At 38.9% G+C, this 23,060-nt stretch overlaps 1 protein-coding gene across 1 annotated transcript in view; it reads left to right on the top strand.

Moving 5' to 3' along the window:
• Positions 1–2,363: 2,363 nt before the first annotated feature.
• SYNJ2 (synaptojanin 2) overlaps positions 2,364–23,060 on the top strand; it is a 56,272-nt gene continuing 35,575 nt past the window's right edge. Inside the window, exons 1-4 of the mRNA XM_010190780.1 lie at positions 2,364–2,445; positions 10,608–10,878; positions 13,262–13,487; positions 22,068–22,151. Coding sequence (XP_010189082.1) covers positions 2,403–2,445; positions 10,608–10,878; positions 13,262–13,487; positions 22,068–22,151 — 624 coding nt within the window. The 5' untranslated portion in view covers positions 2,364–2,402. The remainder of the gene's footprint in view (positions 2,446–10,607; positions 10,879–13,261; positions 13,488–22,067; positions 22,152–23,060) is intronic.

A 23,060-nucleotide genomic window follows, 5' to 3' on the forward strand; every position in this document is an offset into this window, starting at 1 on the left:
ATGCTTGGAGGTGTCAGGGAAAGATCACCGTCACGTATTTTAGCTTCCGAGTCTTAAATTTCTTCAGGGAGCGAATAAACCTTAGAATAAATAACAGAATCTATCATGTGGTAGAAGTTATTGGCAAGTTGTTAGCCAGCCAAAAAGAGTGGCAGCACAACCCAGAGTCCTCCTGGAGCTTTGTCCTCGGTGCCTGCTTCTCCCTTCCCAGCAGCTCTGCTAGCACTGATGCCCCATGTGATGCTATTGTGCAGGCCCAGAATGATGGGGTATTTCTGTACCACTACTGGCAAAACACAGCTATTTGTATATGTTTTTGGAAAAGTCCCGTACCAGGAACTGATGTGTGTGTGATGCCCCTGGCTTGACCTGGGAAACTCTGGTGACTTCTGTACATGCCAGTGTCAGGTGCTTCTTGCTGTTAGCAGCATGAGTTGTGTGTTGCTTATTTCCACGCTGAAGTAAGTTCTGTTCTTTTGGATCGTGCTTTTATCAGACACTTAAACAGCCAGCTTTCCAACCCCTAATTCTCTTTTGAAGAGTAACGCTGTGCTTTCAAGGTGTCTTTTAAATGCTTTCAGGTTGTTCCTGGCCTGTAAGTTTGCAGACTCCTGCATCGGTCTGAGATCTGAATCTCTTGCTGTTTCTGTCATTCTCTATTTCTTCCTAAAGGTGGAATATCTGGAGAAAGAATTTTGTTTATGGTTTTTCCTTTTTACTTTAAAGGAAGCGAGGCTAGGCTTGTAAGGCAGAGAATAGATTAAAAAAAAACTTATGTTGTTGCTGCTCTTTTTTACTTAGTGAGGATGTCATGGAAAGTGTAATATCACTTTTTTAACCTCTTTTTTTCAAACACATAAAGAAGACTTGACGGAATCTTTTCTAAAAAATGAAACATTGTTACAGTCTATCAAAACTATTTTTGCCGAAGTTTTTTTGAAGTGTCAGAGAACTGAGGTTACAGAGTCTCAGCTCTTAAGAAGTGCTGTTAATGGATATTTAATTTGTTACTGTCCAGAGGTTTATGTTACCCATTAAAAAGCCCTTTATCTTCTTTCTGTTGCTTGTGTTTTGTTTCACTGGTGTGAGTGACATTCACATTTTACTAGTTTCTCCTGATTCAGTGTTTCTAAGAAAGCAAAAACGATAAGCTGAGAAAGTCTAATAGCAAAAATACAATGAGGAAAAAATTAACAAGTCTTCCTTATTTGTCATGGGTGCAAAAATTGAAACAAACTTATTTTGATTTTCTTTGAGAGTTGCCTATGCTAAGGAATTTTGTCTTTCCTTTCACTTCAAAATGTCAGTATATACAGGATATTTATTTGTTTTCCATGCTACTCACTGAGCTATTTGCCTCTTGAGGTTTATAAAGAGAAGTCTGTTTCTTTCTCTTCTGTTCTGTCATCCATTGCAGGCAGTTCAGTGTGTCCTTTTTATGCCTGGAGGTTTCAGACTTTTTTAACTGCTGAGGTTTATTAGGAGCATAAGATTGTAAAGTATTAGCTAACATCTTAAAAGTACCACGTTGGTGTTTATATGTGGTTCGAGAAGTAAATGGACATTTGAGGGTCACAGCCAGTTTTCCTCATTCATTAGACTAACCTTACTCCTCACTGGGAGATATATACAAAATGCAGTCCTACTCAGTAAGTACTGTGGGTTTACATTAAAGTAGACAGTGACAAGTTTGGGGCACGTTCTGGCTTAATGTCTAAATGTTCAGTTTGTGCCCATGGAAGTCAGATGTTGCAGAAATACACAAATCTAACATTAGCATATGACACTTTATTTATTTTTAATCAGCTAATTCTTACTTCACTGAAATGTTTCATTCATCTTGAAATCAATATCTGATGTTGTGTCTACATCAAATTATGCTATCTTACATAAAAAAATCCAATTCTGTCTGAAATTGGACTGTGAGAATCTGTAAGCAGAAACCATCTCTTTTTGCACATCAAGAAAATACATATTTTAGCTTATGGCCAGACAAATTATCATTTTTGGTCTTACTTTAGAGCACTGTAAAGTTTACATGTGCCTGTGTATTCCTTTACTTATTCTGAAACTGATGTGGCATCTCTACTGTAGAATAAGAGCATTACTAGTGATCATGTTGTTTGGAAATGTAGTGAGTGCCCTTCTTTCTTCTGGGGTGGTGTGTGGAGAGGCTATGCATTTCTGTACATCACTTTTTAATCACTGTGTTTTTACAGCATTTTTACCCTACCTTTGTACTGTAGTTTTGATTACTGAGCGAAGTCAACTGGGAAGTATTGGTGTAGGAAATAGCAACCTGAAAATTTTATAAAGACTGGAAAGCTAAAGTTTGCTGTCTTTTGTTTTATTTCTCAGCTCCAGAAGAAAAGGATGCAATCAAAGGACAATATGAAAAACTCATGGATGCTTATGGCTGCTTAGGAGAGCTTCAGCTTAAATGTGGTAAGTGACCATCTGTATGTGACTGAGATTATAAAATGCCCAGACAAAGCTAAAAGATAACAAGAAGTAGCTAAAGACGTCCAGTTCTTAATTGGTCAAAGCTAATTGCACCTTGTTATGTACAGTCTGGAAAAGATCTATTTATTTTTCTATGCTGTGCAAAAAGTGTATCACTAAATGATAGTCTAAGAATGTTCCATTTTTTTCTTCACTTTTGTTTTGTCTAGCATTCTTAGCTGCCTGAAGATAATTGCTTGTTTTAACCCTACCACATTTGTCCAAGGCAAGCTATGATTTCTTGGTTTTTTATTTTTGAAGGATCGCGTTTAAACACTGATTAGTTGTGGTCATCTGAGACTGCAGTTCTACAGATGCCTGGTCCTTGCTATAATGCCCAATTGCCTTTAACATGGATAAGGTTTTGTGGAAGCAGACCTTTAACTTCAGCTACTATAGATGGGAAAATTTATTGTATTTGCTGTAAATTTCTGCACAGTTTGGGAATCTTGATTTAGCATAGGACTTGCTATTACTCTGCCTACAGGAATGTTAATGGAAATAGCATGTTTTAGGAAGAGAACAGCAATCATTGATTTGAAGGTAATAGTACCTTACACAGCAGGCTTCAAATTCACCACTGAAAAAGATTCATTAAAACAAAAAGTACTATAAGCCTTGTTCTCATGGACTTCTTACAGTAAGCCTTAATTTTGACCTGGAAAACTGTCTTTTCATCCCTCCATATAATTTGATGCCAGGTCAAGGAATCTGCCAAAGGCACTGGTGGTGTGAGCACTGGTGTATTTAGACCAGTAGATCTAAGTGTATCTTTTTATAGCACGCTTAACAATTTATGGCTTGAGTAATATGACTTGAGATGACCTGAAGAGGCAACTGCAATCTGAAAGATTTCTGTGTCATTATTTAAAACTATAGGCCCATCTATTCTTTTAAAATGAATGTGGGCTTTTTGTTTCTTTTGTTTCTTGGGGAGTTAATTAGGCATTTCTTTGGAGATTAATATCCATTTGTTAATGTAATTAAAGATGGAGGGCTTGTGATTAGTTTTTCTTGGCACTTGGACCAGTTTTTCTTCATAGGAGTCTAATGAATCCTGTTGTAACAGTAAAAGAATGTAACTATTGAATTCAGGCTCTTCAAGCCACAGATAAGGGTAGTTTCTTTTATGAGACAGGAACTAAATATATCCAGTTTTAGTCTTCGTATTGAAAGGTATATGATTTTAAATGGGGTGTAAAATATTCTCAGCCTTATTTTTTCTCTTTTATCCTTTTATTTCTGTGTTTCCCATGTCCTTATTTCTTTTTGAACAATATCTGCTTAACTCCAGTGCCCTTAAAGTGTGTGGTTTTTTCCTCTCTGAGCTTTGTTGCTGCATCTGTCTTATTCTAGCATTAAATTACAAGTCCTGGTACAGGACTTCCTTTGGAAGGCATTGTTAAAAATTTTATTGATAATTGGATAAAAAAGTGAACTGCTGGAGGCAAACTTCTAATAGTGACTGAGTGAAAAGTCAGGAGGGTCATGCTGTAATGGTAAGCAAAGGTAAGCAAACATTTTCTGCTGCTGAACATGTTTAAAGAAGCAGAGATGATTGCATGTCTGCTCGCTCACCATTCCAGAGGTAGCCCAAGCTTTTTTCACAATCTCAGATCTTCCATCTTATATATAAGTTCCATCACTTTAGCTGTTGCTTACATAAAAGATTAACACTATAAAGGAATGCAATTTTTTTTTTCCTGTGCGACCTTATCTAGGTGTTCCTGCTCTGGCAGGGGGATTGGACTGGATGATCTTTTGAGGTCCCTTCCAACTCCTAACATTCTGTGATTCTGTGATACAATGTATTCTAGCAGCTGCAAACAAGGGCATAATTGGCCAGCTCTTCACTGAGGAGCAGTGGTTACATAGACTTTGTTCAGGAGTATCAGTATTTTTTTTTACTACTGAAAACCTGCAGACTGAATTAACTGAAAATATTTGTGAAAGTACATTCCACTGGGATATTAGAAGAGAATATTTGTAGAGCAGAAGGGGAGACTTTTTTCCAAGACATGAAAGATATCTCTGAGCACTTTAATTAATCTGTAAATATCGCTACTTAGGAATCCAAATAAATCCTCTTGTATGCCTGCCAAAGTAGATCGTGCTTTTCACGAGAAAGTAGATGAAATATGTGAAACTGACTCACTAAGTTAATGTGAGATAGATGGCAGCAGGATGAATGGTACAGTGTTTCCAAGCTGTATCTCAGCCAAGATTTTGCTGCCAGAGAAGATCTAGCAGTGACAAATACATCTTCAGCAAAGTGTTAAAAGAACTGCTTTGCGGTGTTTGGTTTAGATGCTGCGATGTCAGGAAGGGGTATGTATATAAGGCAGTATTTTTACACCATCACCGCATAGGTTGTTTGGTTTAATATAACTGCTGTATTTGGGGAGGCACTCTGAATTCATTTGACAGTCTGTATACCTTTGCTCTTGCACATACAAAGTGTAGTTGAAAGGAAGAAGTTTCAGAAGCAAAGAGGACAACTAAGTACCTGTTTTCTATTTCTTTTGAACATTTTCTAATATGTAATTGTATTTAGAAGAGGGAGAAAAGAATCTTTGAATCTGGAAAATCTTGGGTCTTCATAATTCTGCTATAGATATCCTCAGAGATTTTCAGCTGGTTACTTGGAGTCAGCTCCTCTGCTGTGTTCTGTTGCTAAATCTGAAAGTAGATGAGAGGCAAAAATACTTTGCAAATTGTTTTTCAGTGGAATATAAAGTGAAGTCACGGTATGTGTGGAGTAGAGATGGAACAGGCTGAGGGAACATAAGGCAATGGCGTGACTGTTGGAATGGAGAAAGAGCAAAAACTGGAGTGAATTATTTTTTAAAAGGAAAAGGCAGTCTTGAGTGAAATATTTACGATTAGGAAGGACAAAATGAGAGTTGAATATTGTCTCCTTTTCACTGCAGCTCGTAATAGGCAACTCTGAAGTCTTTCCATAAACTGCAGGGGGAACAATTGCCTTGAGTCATGTAGACAGGTTAAATACAGAAACTGCAGCTTATTATTGTAGGGTGTGACGTACCAGAACTGTGTTTCCTGTTCAACTTGGATTAAGGCAGTTGGTTTCACAAAAGCTTTTGATAAAATGTATGCAAGTTATTTTTGTCTCATTTCTATGCCAGATATTCTCCATCCTCTGCCTCCTTCGTGCAACCTGATAAAAGAGCATTCAGCACATATTACTGTGAGCAAAACATTTCTTATATTTCTTCAGAAATGTTCTTTACAGATGGTTGTGGTGATTTATAGCTGTAATGGGGCAAAATAATTATCTTGGTCACCATGCATATCCATCTATCTGAGATCAAAATTTAATGCATAAGCTTTGCAGGACTTTTTTTCTTTAGTACTTCCACTGTCAGAGGTCATAGTCGTGACCAACTGAGGAGCCTGAATAGACATAAGTCTATGAGACCTGACGAGATGCATTTCAGAGTCAGAGTTGCCAAACCCTCTCCATGATATTTGAAAAGTCATGGCAGTCAGGTGAAGTCCCTGGTGACTGAAAAAATGAAAACATTGCACTCCTTTTTGAAAAGGGTAAAAAGGAGGACCCAGAGAACTACCGACCTGCCAGCCTCACCTCTGTGCCTGGCAGTATCGTGGAACAGGTTGAGAGGAAGACCACAAAAATGATCAGAAGGCTGAAATGCCTCTCCTATGATGAAAAGCTGACAGTACTGGGGTTGTTCAGCCTGGAGAAGAGAAGGCTTCATGGAGACCTTATTGTGGCCTTTCAGTACTAAAAGGGGGCCCATAAGAAAGATGGGGACAAACTTTTTAGCAGGGCCTGTAGCAACAAGACAAGGCGTTATGTTTTTAAACTAAAAGTGTGTAGATTTAGAATAGACATAAGAAAGAAATGTTTTACAATGTGGGTGGTGAAACACTGGAACAGGTTGCCTGAAGGGATGGTAGAGGCCCCATCCCTGGAAACATTCAAGATCAGGTTGGACAAGGCTCTGAGCAACCTGATCTGGTTGAAGATGTCCCTGCTTACTGCAGGGGGCTTGGCCTAGATGACCTTTAAAGGTTCCTTCCAACCTAAACCATTTTATGATTTTATATACACAGAGTAAGTTCACTTCATGGCTCTAGTATTTTTTCCATGTTCCTGTCGATATTCTGGACAGGACAAACATAGCTCCTTTCAAAGGTTGTAACTTCATAATGTGCTTCCTGATGTTGCTGCCAGGTGAATGTGACTGGACCGTCTGATGTATTTTTGTTGTGACTGGTGTTAGTTTGGTACTTCAAGTGCTACTTGTGTAAAAAGGCAGTTTTCACTTCACTGGAAACTTAGCAGTATTTTGAATGTAATTACAGCATTGGAAATGGTAGTAAGCTGCAGTTTTGAAAAGTTAAGACTGCAAGGATTAATGGAATATTCTTGACTGTTCTAAAGGGAAATACCTTCTGGCTTTAAGGAATGTCTGAGTGTTTCAACTTGGTCTATTTCATTGAAGTTGTGATATTTTCACAGTCTGCTCAGCAAAAACAATTTAATGAAATAAAAATCCTCTTCTTCTTCTGCTGTGCCCTTACAGATCCACCTACCATAGGAAATACCATGTTGTGTTGATACCAGGGTTTGATTTTGGAGGGTTTTTTGTGTGTGTTTGGTTGTTTTGTTTTGTTCTTCCTCTTATTTTTGGGAGGGTGGGTTTAGTAAACCAGGAATGCAACTTCTTGCATTCTTTTGTGAGATTTTCTGGATAATAAAAATGAACTGTTTAGGAACTTAGAGAATTTTCCAGTAAATTCTTGTCAGTTCAAAATGTTTTTCTTGCAATGAATGAACAATTACCAAATAATTTAGCATCTGCAATTCTTAGAAATGGAGAAAGTTGCTTTTAATTTTGCTTTTTGTAAAAATTACTTGCTTCAGTAGCAGCATTCATCCTGATTGAAACAATTTCTACCCTTAAATTGAAGTCCATTTAGGTGTGGTTGTGGTTGATACAGCTGTTTTCATGTTAAGTAGCTATTTTCAACAGGAAAGGTTATGGCTTGTTAACATTTACATACCAGAAGAGAAACCACATTGACTTTTTAAAGTTTCAGTTTAGAAGTAAATGGACTGATTTTTTGCTTTAATATATTCCTAATATTGATCAGACTTGCAATGACTGGCAAATAAACAGGAGCATTTTTCCTGTGGTCTGAAGACCACCTCAGCTCACAGAGCTGTCTAGGGGGACAAAGTGGCAAAGCAGGCTAGCTTTACTATAGCTTAAATACATTTGTCTCTTTTCCTCCTTTTTCTCTTTCTCCAGTTTTCTGGCCAGTAGGTTTGAATCATAACACTGTTAACTCCTCTGCCAGCCTGCTTCTGTTCAAAGGCATCATGAAAAGTGTGTGAAAGACGAAGGCTGCTCCATAATTTGGACTGCTGTTAGAAAGCTTATTCTGCGTATATAGAATCATAGAAGGATTTGGAATGGAAGGGATCTTTAAAGATAACCTAGTCTAACCTCCCCTATCATAGGCAGGGACATCTTTCACCAGACCAGGTTGCTCAAAGCCCCATCCAGCCTGATCTTGAACACTTCAAGGGTTGGGACAGCTTCTCTAGGCAACCACCCTCATTGTAAAAACTTTCTTCATGATAACCAGTCTAAATCACCCTCTTTCAGTTTAAAACTGCTACACCTTTTCCTGTCACTACAGACCCTGGTGAAAAGTCTCTCCATGTTTCTTATAAACCTGCTTTATATATTGAAAGGTTGCAATAAGCTCTCCCCAGAGCCTTCTCCTCACCAGGCTGGAGAGCCTCAGCTCTCTCGTGGGGTTACTGCCCAGTGGCAGGAAAAGCTGTTAAAGCTTCAGGAAGCCATCAGTCTCCTGTTGCTTCAGGGACAATGCAGTAGCTTCTTAGCTGTGACTGCTGTTTTTGGGCTCATTGACTAGTGATTTGGAGTAGTAGAGATGCCAGATCTCTGCATGTGTAAATGTAGCTTCCTTTTTAGGGATGAATGGTCGAGTGAAGGAGGTTGTAAAAAGAATCTAGAGTCCCTGCTAAGGGATAGCAAGTTTCTGGGTAAGGCAAAACTGTGTAGTTTTGATTGGTGTTTCTGTCATGCTTTATTCCTGCTTGCTGCCTTCTTCAACTGAAGAATTGCTTTGTTTAGATCCAGTTATTTTCTGACAGTTACAAGCTCCTCAAAGAACAGAACCACTGATAACAAGCCCATTATTACTAAACTTTTGTTCTTTTTGGATATTTTAATGTTGACTTTCCCAGTTGATCTCTTCTGAACCCTCTAGGAAAGTTTAAGGTCGCTGAAGCCAATGAAAGTGCTTGTATTCTTTGTCTCAGCATCCCAGCCAGACAGCTCTCCGAGTCCGTCATTACTGGTTTTCTGTGCCTGAAGCTGACAGATAGTAAGGCATATTAACAGTGGTTTTAATAGTGTACATTGCTTCCGGAGTCTCATGAGTGAAGTTCACTTTGAGCTGATCAGTTTTGCATGGTTTCAGCAAAGTCACAGAAGGTATTAGCTGTCCTGAGAGATAGCTAACTCCTCCTAATCCCTTCTGGAGGCTGCAAGACAGTGTTCAGTCAGGTATGAACTACTGTAGTGATAGCTGATGTATGTCCTACTCTTAATCTTTCATAATTATGCACACTCATGTGCAAAGGAGTAATAAACTATCAGGTTTTAAGTATTTCTAACCCTCCACTATGGTGTCATCTGGAAAAGTACGGAAGATGTACTTAAAAACACTCAAGAAGGAGAACACAGCACAGCCTTGTTACAGAAAGAAATGTGATGAACAGAGCTTTTTAGTAAATACCACCTACACGCCTTTATGTGAAACTGGAGTCAGCAGAACAGAATGAATAAGATCTAATCTCCCACCGTGCCCTGTCATTCCAGTCCCATGTGCCTACACAAATATTCTGGTCCTGCCGAAAACCACCCCTAACTCAAAGTTTCTCTGGCCAACCCGTGATCTGGAAGCAAGAACTCCCCTGCTGGAGTTTTGGAAAAAAATTTGTTGCTGCATGAGAGTTGGTCTGCATTTTCAGTGGGACACTGTGGAGGATTGAAGACTGGTCCTACAAAGTGTTCCTTCTGCTGTCTGAGACCATGCTGTTGCAGTCTGTCGCTGTGCCCTCAGCTAATTAGCTTGCTCTTGGCAGGTCAGCTGTTGTTTCTGCTATACTAGAGCAATAAATCTTGGCTCGCATCCACCTTTTCTTACTAACTGGAGTGAGTAGGATGACATTGTTTCCATTAGAGGCCAATTTAAGTGAATCAAACAGTTTCTTCCTAGCAAAACCAGTGCTTTCAGAACAGTTGTTCTACTGTTTCTTAATTACTTTATCATTTCAGAGAGAATGAACAGAGTTTGAAATCTTGCTGTGTATGAGAGATCTGATTACAGTGGTATTCTCAAGCTTCAAAATTGATCTTTTAGTTTTGGGACCCTGAAGTTAAGCTGCTTCATGATTTCATGCTTTGCTTCAGAGCCATGAGAGCTGGAATTCTTTTTAGTGATAATTGAGGCTGTCATCTAATCATGTACACTCTCATGTGACATAGAAAGCAAATCTCAAGAACTGGTAATACTGAAACTTTCTGAATGGCTGAACACACTCAGCGTCAGCTGAAGCCAGTAAGAAATCTGAATGCTTCGTATCTTTAAAATTCAGAAGTCAGTTGAAAAATCCATAGTGAGGATTTTTCCATCCTTTTATCTCGTGAATAATTAGTCTTTTACCTTCCCCTTCAATGAAAAAGCTCTAAGTTCTTTAGGGTGGTGAAATTTGATTTTTTAAGTAGCATCCCGACACCAAGCTCACTGCACTTCATAAAGTAAGTGGGAAAAACAAAGGATGGGAAAGTGTAAGTATTGTGGAATCCTATGCAATTGCAGTCACTTGCCTGCAGTCAGAAGGAATTGAGACATGTAAAGGAGTATTGGCAGTGCACTTGTTTATATTTGTTTTCTTCTGAAGCAAGGATACTGGCCTCTGCTGGAGCCCTGTCAGCTTTGCACACGACAGGACTGAGGTGAAATGGCATAGCCTGTGTCCGCCTGTAACCCTTTTGTAACTATCTGTCACTTTCTAGGTAACACTCGGCTGCACTTTCTGGTCCTGGTGACAGGCTGTACGTCCGTGGGAAAAATCCTGGATGCTGAAGTTTACAAAATTACTGCAACAGATTTCTGTCCTCTCCAGGAAGAAACCAAGGAAGAAGAGCGTGTTACTGCCTTGAAGAAAATATTGAACTCTGGGATGTTCTATTTCTCCTGGCCTAATGCAGGCTCAAACTTTGACCTGACTGTGCGGGCACAGAAGCAGGGTGATAACCACTATGAATCTGGTAACTCATTCTTCTGGTTAGTACTGCATGTTATACCCAAGTCTTCTGTCATCCCCACTCATATCTTATTGGTCAGACATTCTCAGAGGAAAATGAATGTATGCATTCCAGGTGCACCTCCTTTCATTTCATTGACATTGGCATGTCAATATGTCATTTTACAGGGCATGTGGCCTTAGTGAATTTATGGTAAGTCTGGGTCAAAAAAGTAACTTCTGTTTAATTAAAATTAATCTGATACTGAAATACAGTTCTAATAACTGAACATTTTGTGTTTTTAAGAAAGAAACACAAGATGTATTGTTTACATTATAGAAACATGTCTCTTTGTGTCATAGTTTCCCCCTGCAGTTCTTTTAAATAATGTGCTTTAAAAGTTATCTAATAGAAACCTGCACTTGAACTGTTCATAAATCCCATCATCTGTACTGAAGTAGCTTCTCTTTCTTGAAAGTGTGTGTGTTTAAATTCTGTAGTTTAATGTTTCAGTAATGTGCCCTAGTTTTTATGTTGAAAATATCAATATTAATATGTTTGCAGCTCAGTGTAGATGTATGTTCACAGAAAGAAACTCCTATGTTACACTGCTCTGTACTTCTTACTCTCTTGTGCTTATGAAGCAAAGAAAATGTATTTCTTGTCATGGTAAGTATTAGTTGAGTGGAAAGGAAAATACACAAATGCTGGGTTTTGTCTTCCCTAGGTGGGCTCAGCATTGATGTAATTCAGTTTGTTTGCTTTACAAGTTCTGGAAGAATGCTTGAATTCCTATACCCTTATTTTTTTTTCTTTGTAAACAAAAAGACAGTCACACAGTAAGCAGAGACGTACTGGAAATAAACGAGGGTTATATTATGTAGGTGGAAAATAACTGGCAAAGTTAAATGTGGGTGTACTGCTAGAGTGTGTGATAAGTCTTGTGACCCAAAGTAGGTGAATATTAAATAAGCAAAAAAGTTCAATAATGGATGATAAATAAATGTGAGAGAGTAGTTCATTCAGGCTGAAGAATCTTTCTAGCTATGATGTGATTTTGACAGGTAAGATCTAGTGTTTTGAGTTTAACTCAGAAGAGAGATATATAAAACTTGCTTTCAACTGCTAATCACACATCCCTCTCAAAAAGCTCTCCAAGCATGTCAAATTAGACACATGGCACAAATGAGCTGTGTTGCAGTGATGAAACACCTAAGTTGTTAATAAAGAAATTGCCTTTAAAGCAACTCTTTTTACCTCTACTGTCTTTTGAAACTTTCCTTCTCAGAAGATAAGTATTTGGATTTTCCTTCTTTGCTGCTTCTGGCTAATCTAGAAGTGGACCTTGAAGAGGCTCCATTCCTTCTATATGTTGTAGAACAACAACATCATGTGTAGAGCAAAACGATGTTCCAAAGAAAATTTATCTTGAGGCCATTACGTGATATGGGAGAGTTCAGACCAAACAAAAGATTCTTGAGAAAGGTAAACAATGGGATAGTTACATGATGAAAAGTGCCAGATGACCTTAGTTATGAGCAACACAAACTGCCTGTTAAATGAACTGCAACAACAGAAAATATTTACTGAAATTTGTCTGGCTGCGGCTTTCTTCTGTGAGTAGAGCTAAGAGAAGAAAGTGGAAAGTATACCAAAATTGTTTTAGAACTGCTTTTTCAGTTGCCTATTTAGTTTAAAAATGTAAGAATTACTTGCACCTTTCTCAGAGAAATGCTGTACTCTGGAAGAACAATTCTTCAGGGGTTTTGCTAGGTGTAATAACTCTTGTACAGATCTGCTTTTGAACAATAAATGATCATAAAAGGCCCCTCACCTGTGACTAAAGGTGTATTTTGAAAACCACCATAATAGAAGAGACTAGCACCACTCTTAACCAGGCATGATAGGTTTTTTGAGTTGTTGATCATAAGATACATTGAAGGTTAAAATAGACATTTCTCTAAATTTTAGTAGCACTTTTTGCAATATCTCCATTGAATTATGGGTCCAGTTTCTGCATGGAAAAATTTCCCTGAAAATTCTGTTGTGTATGCTAAGGTCTGGGCAGTATTCTTCAAAAAGTAATTAGTTTGGCAGCACTGTAATTTATGGAAAAGACTGCTAAATATAGATTTATTTTGGGAGCTGAAAGAGTTGACATTTGCATCTGAGTTTATAAGACAGAGGTACAAGATATAAGGACAGCACCTTGGTGGTAGCTGTGCTATTAAGATTTGCCATGTTCTGTTCACTGTAGTAGTTCACAAGGATTTCTTTCTGATATTTCCTGGTTTTGGATAAAGTAAACGTACAACAGAAAAAGTGAAAAAATTGCTTAAATTAGTCATTGTTGTGGGGTGGCACCCATGCCTCTCTGCCTTGTTTTATTCAGTAATGTATGTGTATGTTGTTGAACCTTTCAGGAACCAGCTGCTGCATGTGCCCTTCAAACACTACCAGGTGAACTGCTCTGAATGGTTGCTGAAGGTGATCTGTGGTGTGGTGGACATACGCACGGTTTACGCTTCTCACCAGAAGGCGAAAGCCTGCCTCATCTCTCGCATCAGCTGTGAGCGAGCTGGTGCCCGGTTTCACATTCGAGGGGTCAATGATGATGGGCATGTGTCTAACTTCGTTGAGACAGAGCAGGTAAGCACATGTATCCAATAGCTTTGAATAATTCAGTCCACTCAAGTTTAATTGGGGCAGTTTCCAACAAGAATTAGAGGAGTTCAGCAAGTGTTTTTTTCCCAGAATATTTAAACTATCATTGCATGACAGATTTATTTGTTCTTGCCCATTAAGCATTTCTTTACAGTCTGTTCTTTTTCTGTGTTTCTGACTTTTTCCATGCACACAATTTTCACTTTTGTGAAAATACTTTTTTTTTTTGCTGAACATGAAAGTCTGGCCAGTTACTATTGTGGTGAAATACAGACATGGGTTTTTAAACCATTCACAGAGTTCCATGGGTTAAAATACAAATTCAAGATGTGTAACAGTAAGTTTCTCAATTGCACAAAACTTTCTTAGAATTATCAGTCATGAGGCCCATGTAGACAAGAGAAGTTTTCAAATCTGTTCCAGAATAAATGTTGCACGTTTATACATTGTGCATACATTTTAAAGTATATTTTTTCTAAAATTCAGCTTGTTTCTTATGCTATAGAATGTTTGAGAAGAACTAGTTTGAAAGATTTTCTGTAAAGTAGCAGTCCCTACACTTAATTTCTCTTTTTTTTCCTGTTAGTCCATACCACCAGGTTTGCTGGGTTAGCCATTGAAAGTCACTTGTACTACTATGGCATAACTGTGTCTACACTGATGTAAAATAATATGGTTAGGGATGCTGGGGGTGATTTTCAGCAAAGATTGGCGCTGAGATTTTCTTTAGTGAAGTCACTTAGGATCATATAAAAACTTATGATCATAAATATTCATGTTTCAAGTTACTCCTGTCTGCTGTATTGGATTGAAGCCATCACTACTTTGTACGGTAAATTTTCAGTTGTAAAATGAGGGTGATTATTAACTTCCTGCCTCACAGGACTTTTGCAGACCAGTGAGGACAACATTTATAGAAGGTAGGTAGTGTATGCTGTGTTATGGTGAAGAAGAACTTTCAGCACTTATATATATATCATTCTAGTTAAGAGGAAGCTGCCCAGCAAAGGAGCTGGGAGTCAAATCATCCTAGAAACTAAAATTCTAGTAAAGGAAACAGAGAAAAAACGCCATCTTCTCAGAGTAAGGCATATTCCAGTGCAATTCATTTTGGAAAAGGTTTTGCATTATTTTCCCCTTTGGTTTGGTGGGGATTCCCTCCAATGAGAGGCAGTATGACACAGGTTTTATACATGCATAGTAAAACCTTGTTTCCAACTGATGCTGAGACAAAATATATGGGAGAAATGCATTCAGCGGGCTCCCTTGACTGACACAGCCAAACAAAATAACAGAGTCAGTTGGGCTTATTACATGTGGTTTAGCTTGCTACCTTGAAAATGAACAAAAAGCAGTGGACCCTGAAGATTCTGAAATCTTTGCCAGCTGATATGAGCACTTTCTTATTAAAGTATAATCACCTTTTCCTTTTTGAATAGAAATAGTAACTACTAGCAGTCAGAACCATCATACAGAAATAGATGTCTCTGTAAGCAGAATAGATAAATGGCTGGTGGTAGTTTTCAATAAAGGCCGAAGATCTGCTCTTAGAATTTGGCTGTTTTCGGTGTCTTCTGGGCAGATCTACAAAACTATGTGTGTAGTGCAGATTGTTTTTATATGTCTATGTATGTGTCTAAATATGTCAGTGCACATACAATGAAAGCAGATTGTTTAGGTGATGCTCATAAAGGGAGGCTGGTGAGACATTGGTACATGACACAGTGAGTGTAGCGTAGAGATACTGAAGCTCGCTGTGCCGTTACTTGTTCCAGAACAGTTATAGCTGTGTCATTGCAGGATTGTGCCTGACTGCTGAGGGTGGCAAAAGTGCCCATACTTTAGTGCTAGTAATTCCTCATGGCATTGTGTGAGTGTAGCAGCTCACACTCAGTGCTGTCCTTTCTATTAACCCACTGCATGAGTTAGGTGTGCCTTCAGGCACCTGTTTCTACAAAATCCAGCAATCTTGAGGCACTTTACAGCTTTAACCTCTTCACCTGATTCTGCCTAAGGACACATGTAGAGCTACATTAGTCTTGATAGTGCTGCATTGCTCATCAGAAGGCCTGGAGGAGTTGCAGACTGGTATTCCCTAGAGCTTCGATCCCGAAGATGTGCTCAAAGCATGCACAATGTTACATGTGCGACTTTCTACCCAGTGGTCAGAGTTCTCACTGGGGATGTGGGTGGCTTTTTGCTCAAGTCCCTCCTTTCCCTGGTTTGCCTGCATTTTCTGTAGGCTGGCCTGGTAGCTTTCCATTTAGTGCTCAGGCTTCCACAAATTCTGTTTGTTGTGTCACCGAAACTGGTAGTAGAAAAACCTCTTAACACCAATGCAGCATTAAGAAGCAGGCATTCTTTATTCGCTGTCAGGTGCAAGGGACATTATTTATTCCATCCAAACTCGCACGAGTATGGTCACTTTTCTTAGCATATCTATACACAAAAGTTTCAGTATTTCACAATCTAAGTTACAATGATTGATTACAGTTTAAATATAATTATAATGCATTTAAATATTTGCTTAATCATTCTCAGATCAACTGAGGTTCCGTACAAGGGGTCTTCTGGTGGTCTCTGGTGGTCCCTGGCAGACCTGAAGAGTCTCACTCTTAATGTTCTTCCCATGAACTCTGAGTCCTTTTCACATATATGGCCCATCCTTGTATTGTTCTCGTTTTATATCTTTATTTATAAATTCCTTAGTTTTCTTTATCATTCAGTGTCTCCTAGTCTATCTGCAGTCCTTCAGAATGTACTAGGATGTATCAGTGTGCCAGGATGTACTGGCTCCAATTACAAAGGTTGGCTCCAAGTACAAAAATCATGTCCTTGAGTGCATTCTTGTTTGAGGCCCCTTGTAACAGATGGATTCCAAACTCTTCCACTGCAGTGCTTGGGTCTCTAATGTCGGCCTCTGAATTCTCTGCTTATAATTCTCTTTTGTGCCTCTGCTCCAAAGCAACTGCAAGTCAAGTTCTCTAACATCTACATCCTTCTAGAAAGTCTGCCAGTGCATTGGGAAATGCAGATAGGTCTGCTCACTGAAAAGTTAAATTATCCCCTGGAACACGGGAACAGAAGAAGGGACATATACCATTTCAAGTAATAACTTGGTGCAGTCTGCTATTTAAGTTGAATGCTTTCTCATGAGCATTAGTGCAATGTACATTACTCAGGATTTGAAGAATGTTCTCTTACTGAAATGCGGAGGAAAGAAAATGCTAGAAAGGGTCAGTTTGCTTTCAGATCAGTCTCACATTTGCAGCACTGCACTTAGCACTTGTCTAATTATGGGAAATACTTGTGCTGTCCTGCTCACTAGTTGGGTCAGAAGCAACTCATCCTATTTAATTACATTCCCGGAGTACATTATGTTGCAAATGCTTAGCCTGAAAAATAAGATGGCCTTTGCATCTCAGCAGAAAACCTGAAGATTGGCTCCTGGTGAGTGGAAAACCAGTACTTGGTTGCTAATGCTTCTCTTAGCTGGGGCTGGGTCAGGCTTTTCACAGGAACTGCTGTGCTTTGTTCCCAGTCAGCCAGAGGCTGCTGTGAAGTGGGAGGACTGGAGGCTTCTGAGTGTTTTGCAGTAGGGTAAGGAAAAGCGCAAAAGTGAAATGGTTGAAAATTATAACAAGGGTTTGCAGTTTTAAAGGATTGTGTGTTTTTGCTTGATTTCTGTTTTTAAAGGAGAAAAGAAGGTTACTCTTGCTAATGGTGATAAACACTAGTTTTACCAAGCTGTGTGTCCTAAGAAAGTGAAGTTGGGCTAACCACTGGGATGCCTGAGATCCAGTTCATGCTGACATCCACTTACCATTAGGAAGGAAGAGTCCTAGAATAAAATCTCAGGATCCTACTTTCATAGTAGACTACTGACTAATCGCCTATGAGGTAATACCTTGGCTGAATAACATTTTGTTTCCATTTGCTGCAGCCTGTACAGTATAATGGCATGCTGGCTGTGTGCTTTCATGGATAAATAGCACTCCAGGATTCTGAAAAGCCAGGACTCTTCACCCCTTTATAGGAATTATTTCTAACATTTTTCTGCTTTTAGAAGAGGGAGAAACAATTAGTCTTATCTCCAGGCAGCTCTTTTATGCATAGATGGTATGCTTTTGTCTCCCACTGAGTTAGCCTTGTGGCATTTTAGCTCTGCAATGAGTCATTTTTTGGGCTTACTTAACTGCTGTGACTCACAGTGTTTGAGAAGGGGGAAAAAGTTAAATATCTCACTTAACTTTTGCTTTTCACAAAAAAAAAATCCCTACTAGTAGATCTTTCAGATATTTGATCATTTGGCTTGCATGTTTACAAAGGAAAAAGAAGAAAGAAAAAATGGTAGGAAACACTTAAGGAAAAACAAAATATGAAGGGAAAAGAGAGCTTTTTTGAAACCTCTCTCATGTGTACTTCCAGATTTATTGCCAGTATTTTGTAGTGGGATGGTAGCCCTTTTTACTTGCATGTTGCAGTTAATTCTTGAGTAGTTTTAAAATCAGTCTCTGTTGCCCAGTGGTAGCTTAAATGTTTCCCTTCGCCCTTTCTTTCTGCCCTAGTAATCCCCTAAAGTTGAGACTGTATCACATTCTTTTAATTCTTTTCTGCTGATAGCATTGAGAAACAAGCCTACTTTCTTCATGTAGTTTGTGTGCCTGTCACTGTTACATTTCTGCTCCTTTCCCCAGTTATCCTGCAAAGAGTTGTGCTAAACACTTCATATCCTAGTACGTGATGTATGGGGAACAACTCTTAATTTACCAAAGAGAAATGAATGCTTTTGGTTGTTTTGCCCTTCATGGAACTGTTCAATAAATAAAATTGAAACCTTGACGAGGCATTGAAAGGAAATGCCATGAATTTGGATTAGCCTTCACTTTCTTCCAGTTTAAGAAAAAAAATGTCAGACATGGATTAAGAAAAATGATCCCTATTTCACAATAACTCCTAGACCATGTTGGATAGCTCTCCAGGAGAGGAATGGATGCAATTGTGGTTAATTTATTTTCTGGATCAAGTTTTAATATAGCCCCAGGCAGGGCAAAGAGGATTATTTTGGCAAATATATCCTTGGATCCCATGGTCTGAGTTAAAGGGACTCACGGAGAGGTATGTTTAGGCCATCTGTTACCCATGCTCTTTGTGGGTTGTTTGGCAGAGCTGAGGATCCCAGAACAAGCCATATGAGCATCCATTTAATCATGAACTGTCTCTGTGCCCCATAGGTCTGTAATGAATTTTAGTGTTTGAAGTTGTGACTGGATAATTATTTCCTTTTAACGAAGCTGAGTGATGGAGATTAGTGAATAAATTATTGCAAGCGATGAAGGGGAGCAGCACGCTGGAGTTAGAACACCAGCTGGTTGACGTAGATGTTTGCTTCTTGTGCAGAAGCAGTACCAGTTTGCTTTGTGTTCAGAAATAGTACCTGTGTGTGAAGTTTGTGTTACCAGGAAAGGTCCTTGGATCACAGGGGCAACAGAAGAGAAAGACTGAGAAACATCCTCTTGAACTGCCAGTACTGTCACCCTTGATCCTGGAGTCAGAGAAGGAAACCACAAAAAGAGTCTAAGACAGCAGAAGTCGAAAGAAAAATATGGCAAATTCTAACACCAGAGGTCAGAGGACAAGCAGTCAAGGCAAAGAGCTCCTCCACATGGGTTAGGTATCCAGTTGCTGTTATGTTCTCTGGTGGGAAACTGCAGGAAACGTATCTCAAAATCCATCCAGATAACTGGATTGGATTGTTCTGTGGGCCAGACCCTTTGAGATTAATGAAGTAGTATTCAGGTATTCTGAGGATTTGTTAGGAATGAACATTCTCCATGGGGAAAGTAGGCAACAACTTGCTGTCATTTTGGATCTAAGACAAAAGGTAAGACTTCACAATAGTTTTATGAAGCCCAAAGGCAAAGATTTAGCAGTACATATCAACCCTAATGACAGAGTGTTGTCCAAAATGTAACTGATTGCTGTTGAACTTTAGAGGAAAACCCATGTGATCATCTTGGATGTATTTCTTGTCCATGAGTAAAGGAAAATTGTGGAAATCAAGTGCTGTTTATTTTCCTTTAAGTTTCTTTTTTTAAAGAACTGTTTCTCTTTTATGTAGTGCCTTAGAATAAGAGAAATGGATCTGCTAAAGGACAAGCTAATAAAAGTCAAAAGTAGAACGACAAAAAACTGGGACAGATTTGTGCTTATAGAAAACATGACATTGTGAACAAAAAATGATCAAGGCGTGGAATAATATGAGGAAAGATATTCTGTACTTAACCATGCATAAATTCTGGAACTGCATAAGCAACTAAGTTGGAATCTTTTATTTATGAATGTAATTTTAACCTGGGTATATTATCAGTGTTTTTTTAAGATTTGAAAAAATTATGTTTCTCGTAGTGCATATGGGTGTTAAGATTATGTCCGTTACTGAACTGGAAAGCCTTCTTAGTCTGGGTGTTTCAACCTGCCCACTTAACAAGTCTGCTGGTAAGAAGGCGTTTGCCACTATTATTGTAATGTCAAGGGGCATACGTAGCAGAAGGCAATGTCAAGATCAGGGATCATGTTCCTTGGAGTGGTGAATGAAGGATAGTGGATATTGCTGAAATTCAGGGAAGATATGCACAGTTGTAATGCTTAATGAAATGGTTACAGTCTGTTTGGAAAGGAACGACTGGCAGAAAAGGGTGTTGTTCTCCGACTCATTAAAAAATAATAGGTCTTTTTCCAACTCACTGGCAGCTTGGAAGAAAATAATTTTGGATTCATCTGGGTCACGAGAATGAGGTGAGAGGATTGTGAAAGACCACAGAATTGCTCCAGAGGACAGAATGACAAGCCCTGTAAGTTAAAATTTAAGAAAAAAAAAAAAGTGCTAAAGTGGAGAACTTTCTTGTGAATGATTGTGTTGGAGCAGCCATGCTTGCAGTTCAGAATCCTCATCTGAATTTCTAAATTATGCACATGGCAATGTGCATAAAAATGCCGGTTTCTTTAAAATACTCTATCATCATAGGGCATTTGTGTGTATTAGACCTCATCCTGAGGATGTCCCCAGCTCATCACATGAGGATGTGGGCATCCTGTTTAGGTCACAGGAATGATCCCCAAATAGTTTTATTTTGTTGTTGTTGTTGTTCAGTTCTCCAAGTGAACAGCTTAATAGAGCAGAAATCAGTTAGAAGATGTAAAGGGTGAAAACCAGTGAACAGAAAATGTGAGTGCTAGTAGTAACAAACATCTGTTAACTCTTATGATGTTGAATCACTGATAAGTGGAAATATGAGCATCTATTAACACCTCTCTGGTATAGCTATACTTCTTTTCACATGTGTAGCTCTAAAAATTGTACATTGGTAGTGATTATAAATATGAGAGATCAATGTAAATGAAGGCACATTTCCTGAGCTGCCCAGCCAGCACATCTGGTGGCAAATCCCAAAGCACAGGCAACATTCAGGCTGTACAGTAACACATTTTCATATTTTTCTCTATTTTGGGAGCTACTAGCCAGCTGGCAGCAGTTGTGCTAAATGATATGATGGAGTTAGAGGAGCAGCAGCTACCTGGATGACCGGTATGGATACCATTCCTCTGCAGGGCTGCAGAAGATTCATTGTCATGCGTGAGATAACAGAGCTGTGTATCATGTGTATCGTGTATCCCCTGTGGAAAACAGCCAGGATTCCACTGCTAAGTATAGGCCTGGGGAGCGAGCTGGGCTTTGCGCAGTTGCTCTGTGGTCATTCCGAATCTGAAGATAGTACCTTTTGTGCTAAGTTAATGTCTAATGTAATGCTTTGCTCGGGGGCTGCTGGAGGGGGAAGGCAAAGAGGGAAATCAGTCTTTGTACTTCACATAGATTTGACTCAAAATCAGCTTGTTAGCAGTGATCATAAGAACAAATACGAAGGGTGAGTTTGAGGTCTGGTTAGGGAAGGAAGTGAGGAATTTGGAGCCTCTTGCTATAAGCCTCCTGGAAAAGCAGCAGATTGCATGCTGTTCACTGTATCTTGGAGTGGGAGTGGCGAAGCTGCTGGTTTCACTGAGATTTATTTGGATGCTGACAAGGCATAACACGTGGTGAAATAAGAAATAGTAAATAAAGCAAGAGATAAGCTTATCCCACACCTGACATTACCCGTCGCTAGTCACAAGGAGCAATGACTTTTTGCACAGTTAGATGTTGTGAGAGAGACAGAGAGAGAGGATCTGGCTGATCTTCCCGAGTGTCTCGACCAGTAGATCAAATCCATCTTCATCGTGGATGAAAGATTCCTTCCTTCTTGCCAGTAGCAGTGTTTTAAATTTTCTCTTATTTCTGGTGAGTAGTGAATTGAATCTGCTGTGATGACATGAAAGCAAATGCGCTGTACTTTGTTCCACTGCCTGTGAGACTATGGAAAAGTGGCTGAGTAGTAAATGGATACAGTGAGATACACGGTTTACTTTTTTTACACTTTGACTTCAGTGTCTTAAACTGTCACCTGATGAAGGGGTCACAGACTGACAGATCTAACTGCGGAACTCCTTCCTTGTATTTTATTTTTGCAGACAATTTACTTGGATGATGACGTGTCTTCCTTTGTGCAGATCAGAGGTTCTGTTCCACTATTTTGGGAACAACCGGGGCTTCAGGTAAACAAATAACCAGAAACCTACCTTACTTATCTCTCTTGCTACTTATAATTTAGAATTTACATAAAATATAATTGTGCTTTTTTTTAAATGAGTTGCAAAGCTCATTCCATGAAAATGTTGAGCTCTTTCGTTTTAGGTTTACCTTGCAGGACATTTTGTGTGCTTAGATAAATAGAACTAAACCAGGCAAATGACTGTAGTTAACTGAAGTTTAGCATTTCCATGTGTTTATGTGCCTCTACAGGGAACTATTTGTAAGGGACTGTGCCCTAAGATGAAGCTTGCAGCAATATCTTTATAACATTTTCAATTTGGAGTATACTTTTGTTCTGAAATGCCTGGTTGGCTTGATGATATAGACCTCCACAATAAAACTGGAGTGTGCAGAGATACCAGGAGCTCTACAGGAACACATTACCTTCAAACAAAGTATAATGTCTGGATGGTGTGTTTGCTAGATATCAGTCAAAAGGGTGATGATGATCTAATTGATATTTGGCAAGGCAGAGATGTAGGGTTTCATCAGGAAATTATTGCATCAAGCCTAGTGGGTTACATATGGTCTGTGACTTACAGTTTATATACAGTTACAAGCTCAAATAAGAATCATCCTAGCAATCTTTTCATTCTCTGAACAGTGGGATAAGCAACTGGAATAAGTATGCACATATATACATATATATGTTACAAGAGAAAATACGTAATACAAGTTTTTTTAGATTCTGTAAGATTATTTTTAATCATAAAATCTAGCACCTAGGTACCATTCAGAACTACTGGATTTAGTGCAAAAGGAAGATGACTAAAGGAGCTGTGTTGTCTGTTAACACCATCCAGTGCAATATGTGCTGCTTTTTATAAAGCAAGTCTGCCTGTATGGTTGTGCATATGTCCTGCCCATGGAGT

Source organism: Mesitornis unicolor, unplaced genomic scaffold (assembly GCF_000695765.1).
Source record: "Mesitornis unicolor isolate BGI_N332 unplaced genomic scaffold, ASM69576v1 scaffold2878, whole genome shotgun sequence".
In the NCBI taxonomy this organism is placed as follows: Eukaryota; Metazoa; Chordata; class Aves; order Mesitornithiformes; family Mesitornithidae; genus Mesitornis; species Mesitornis unicolor.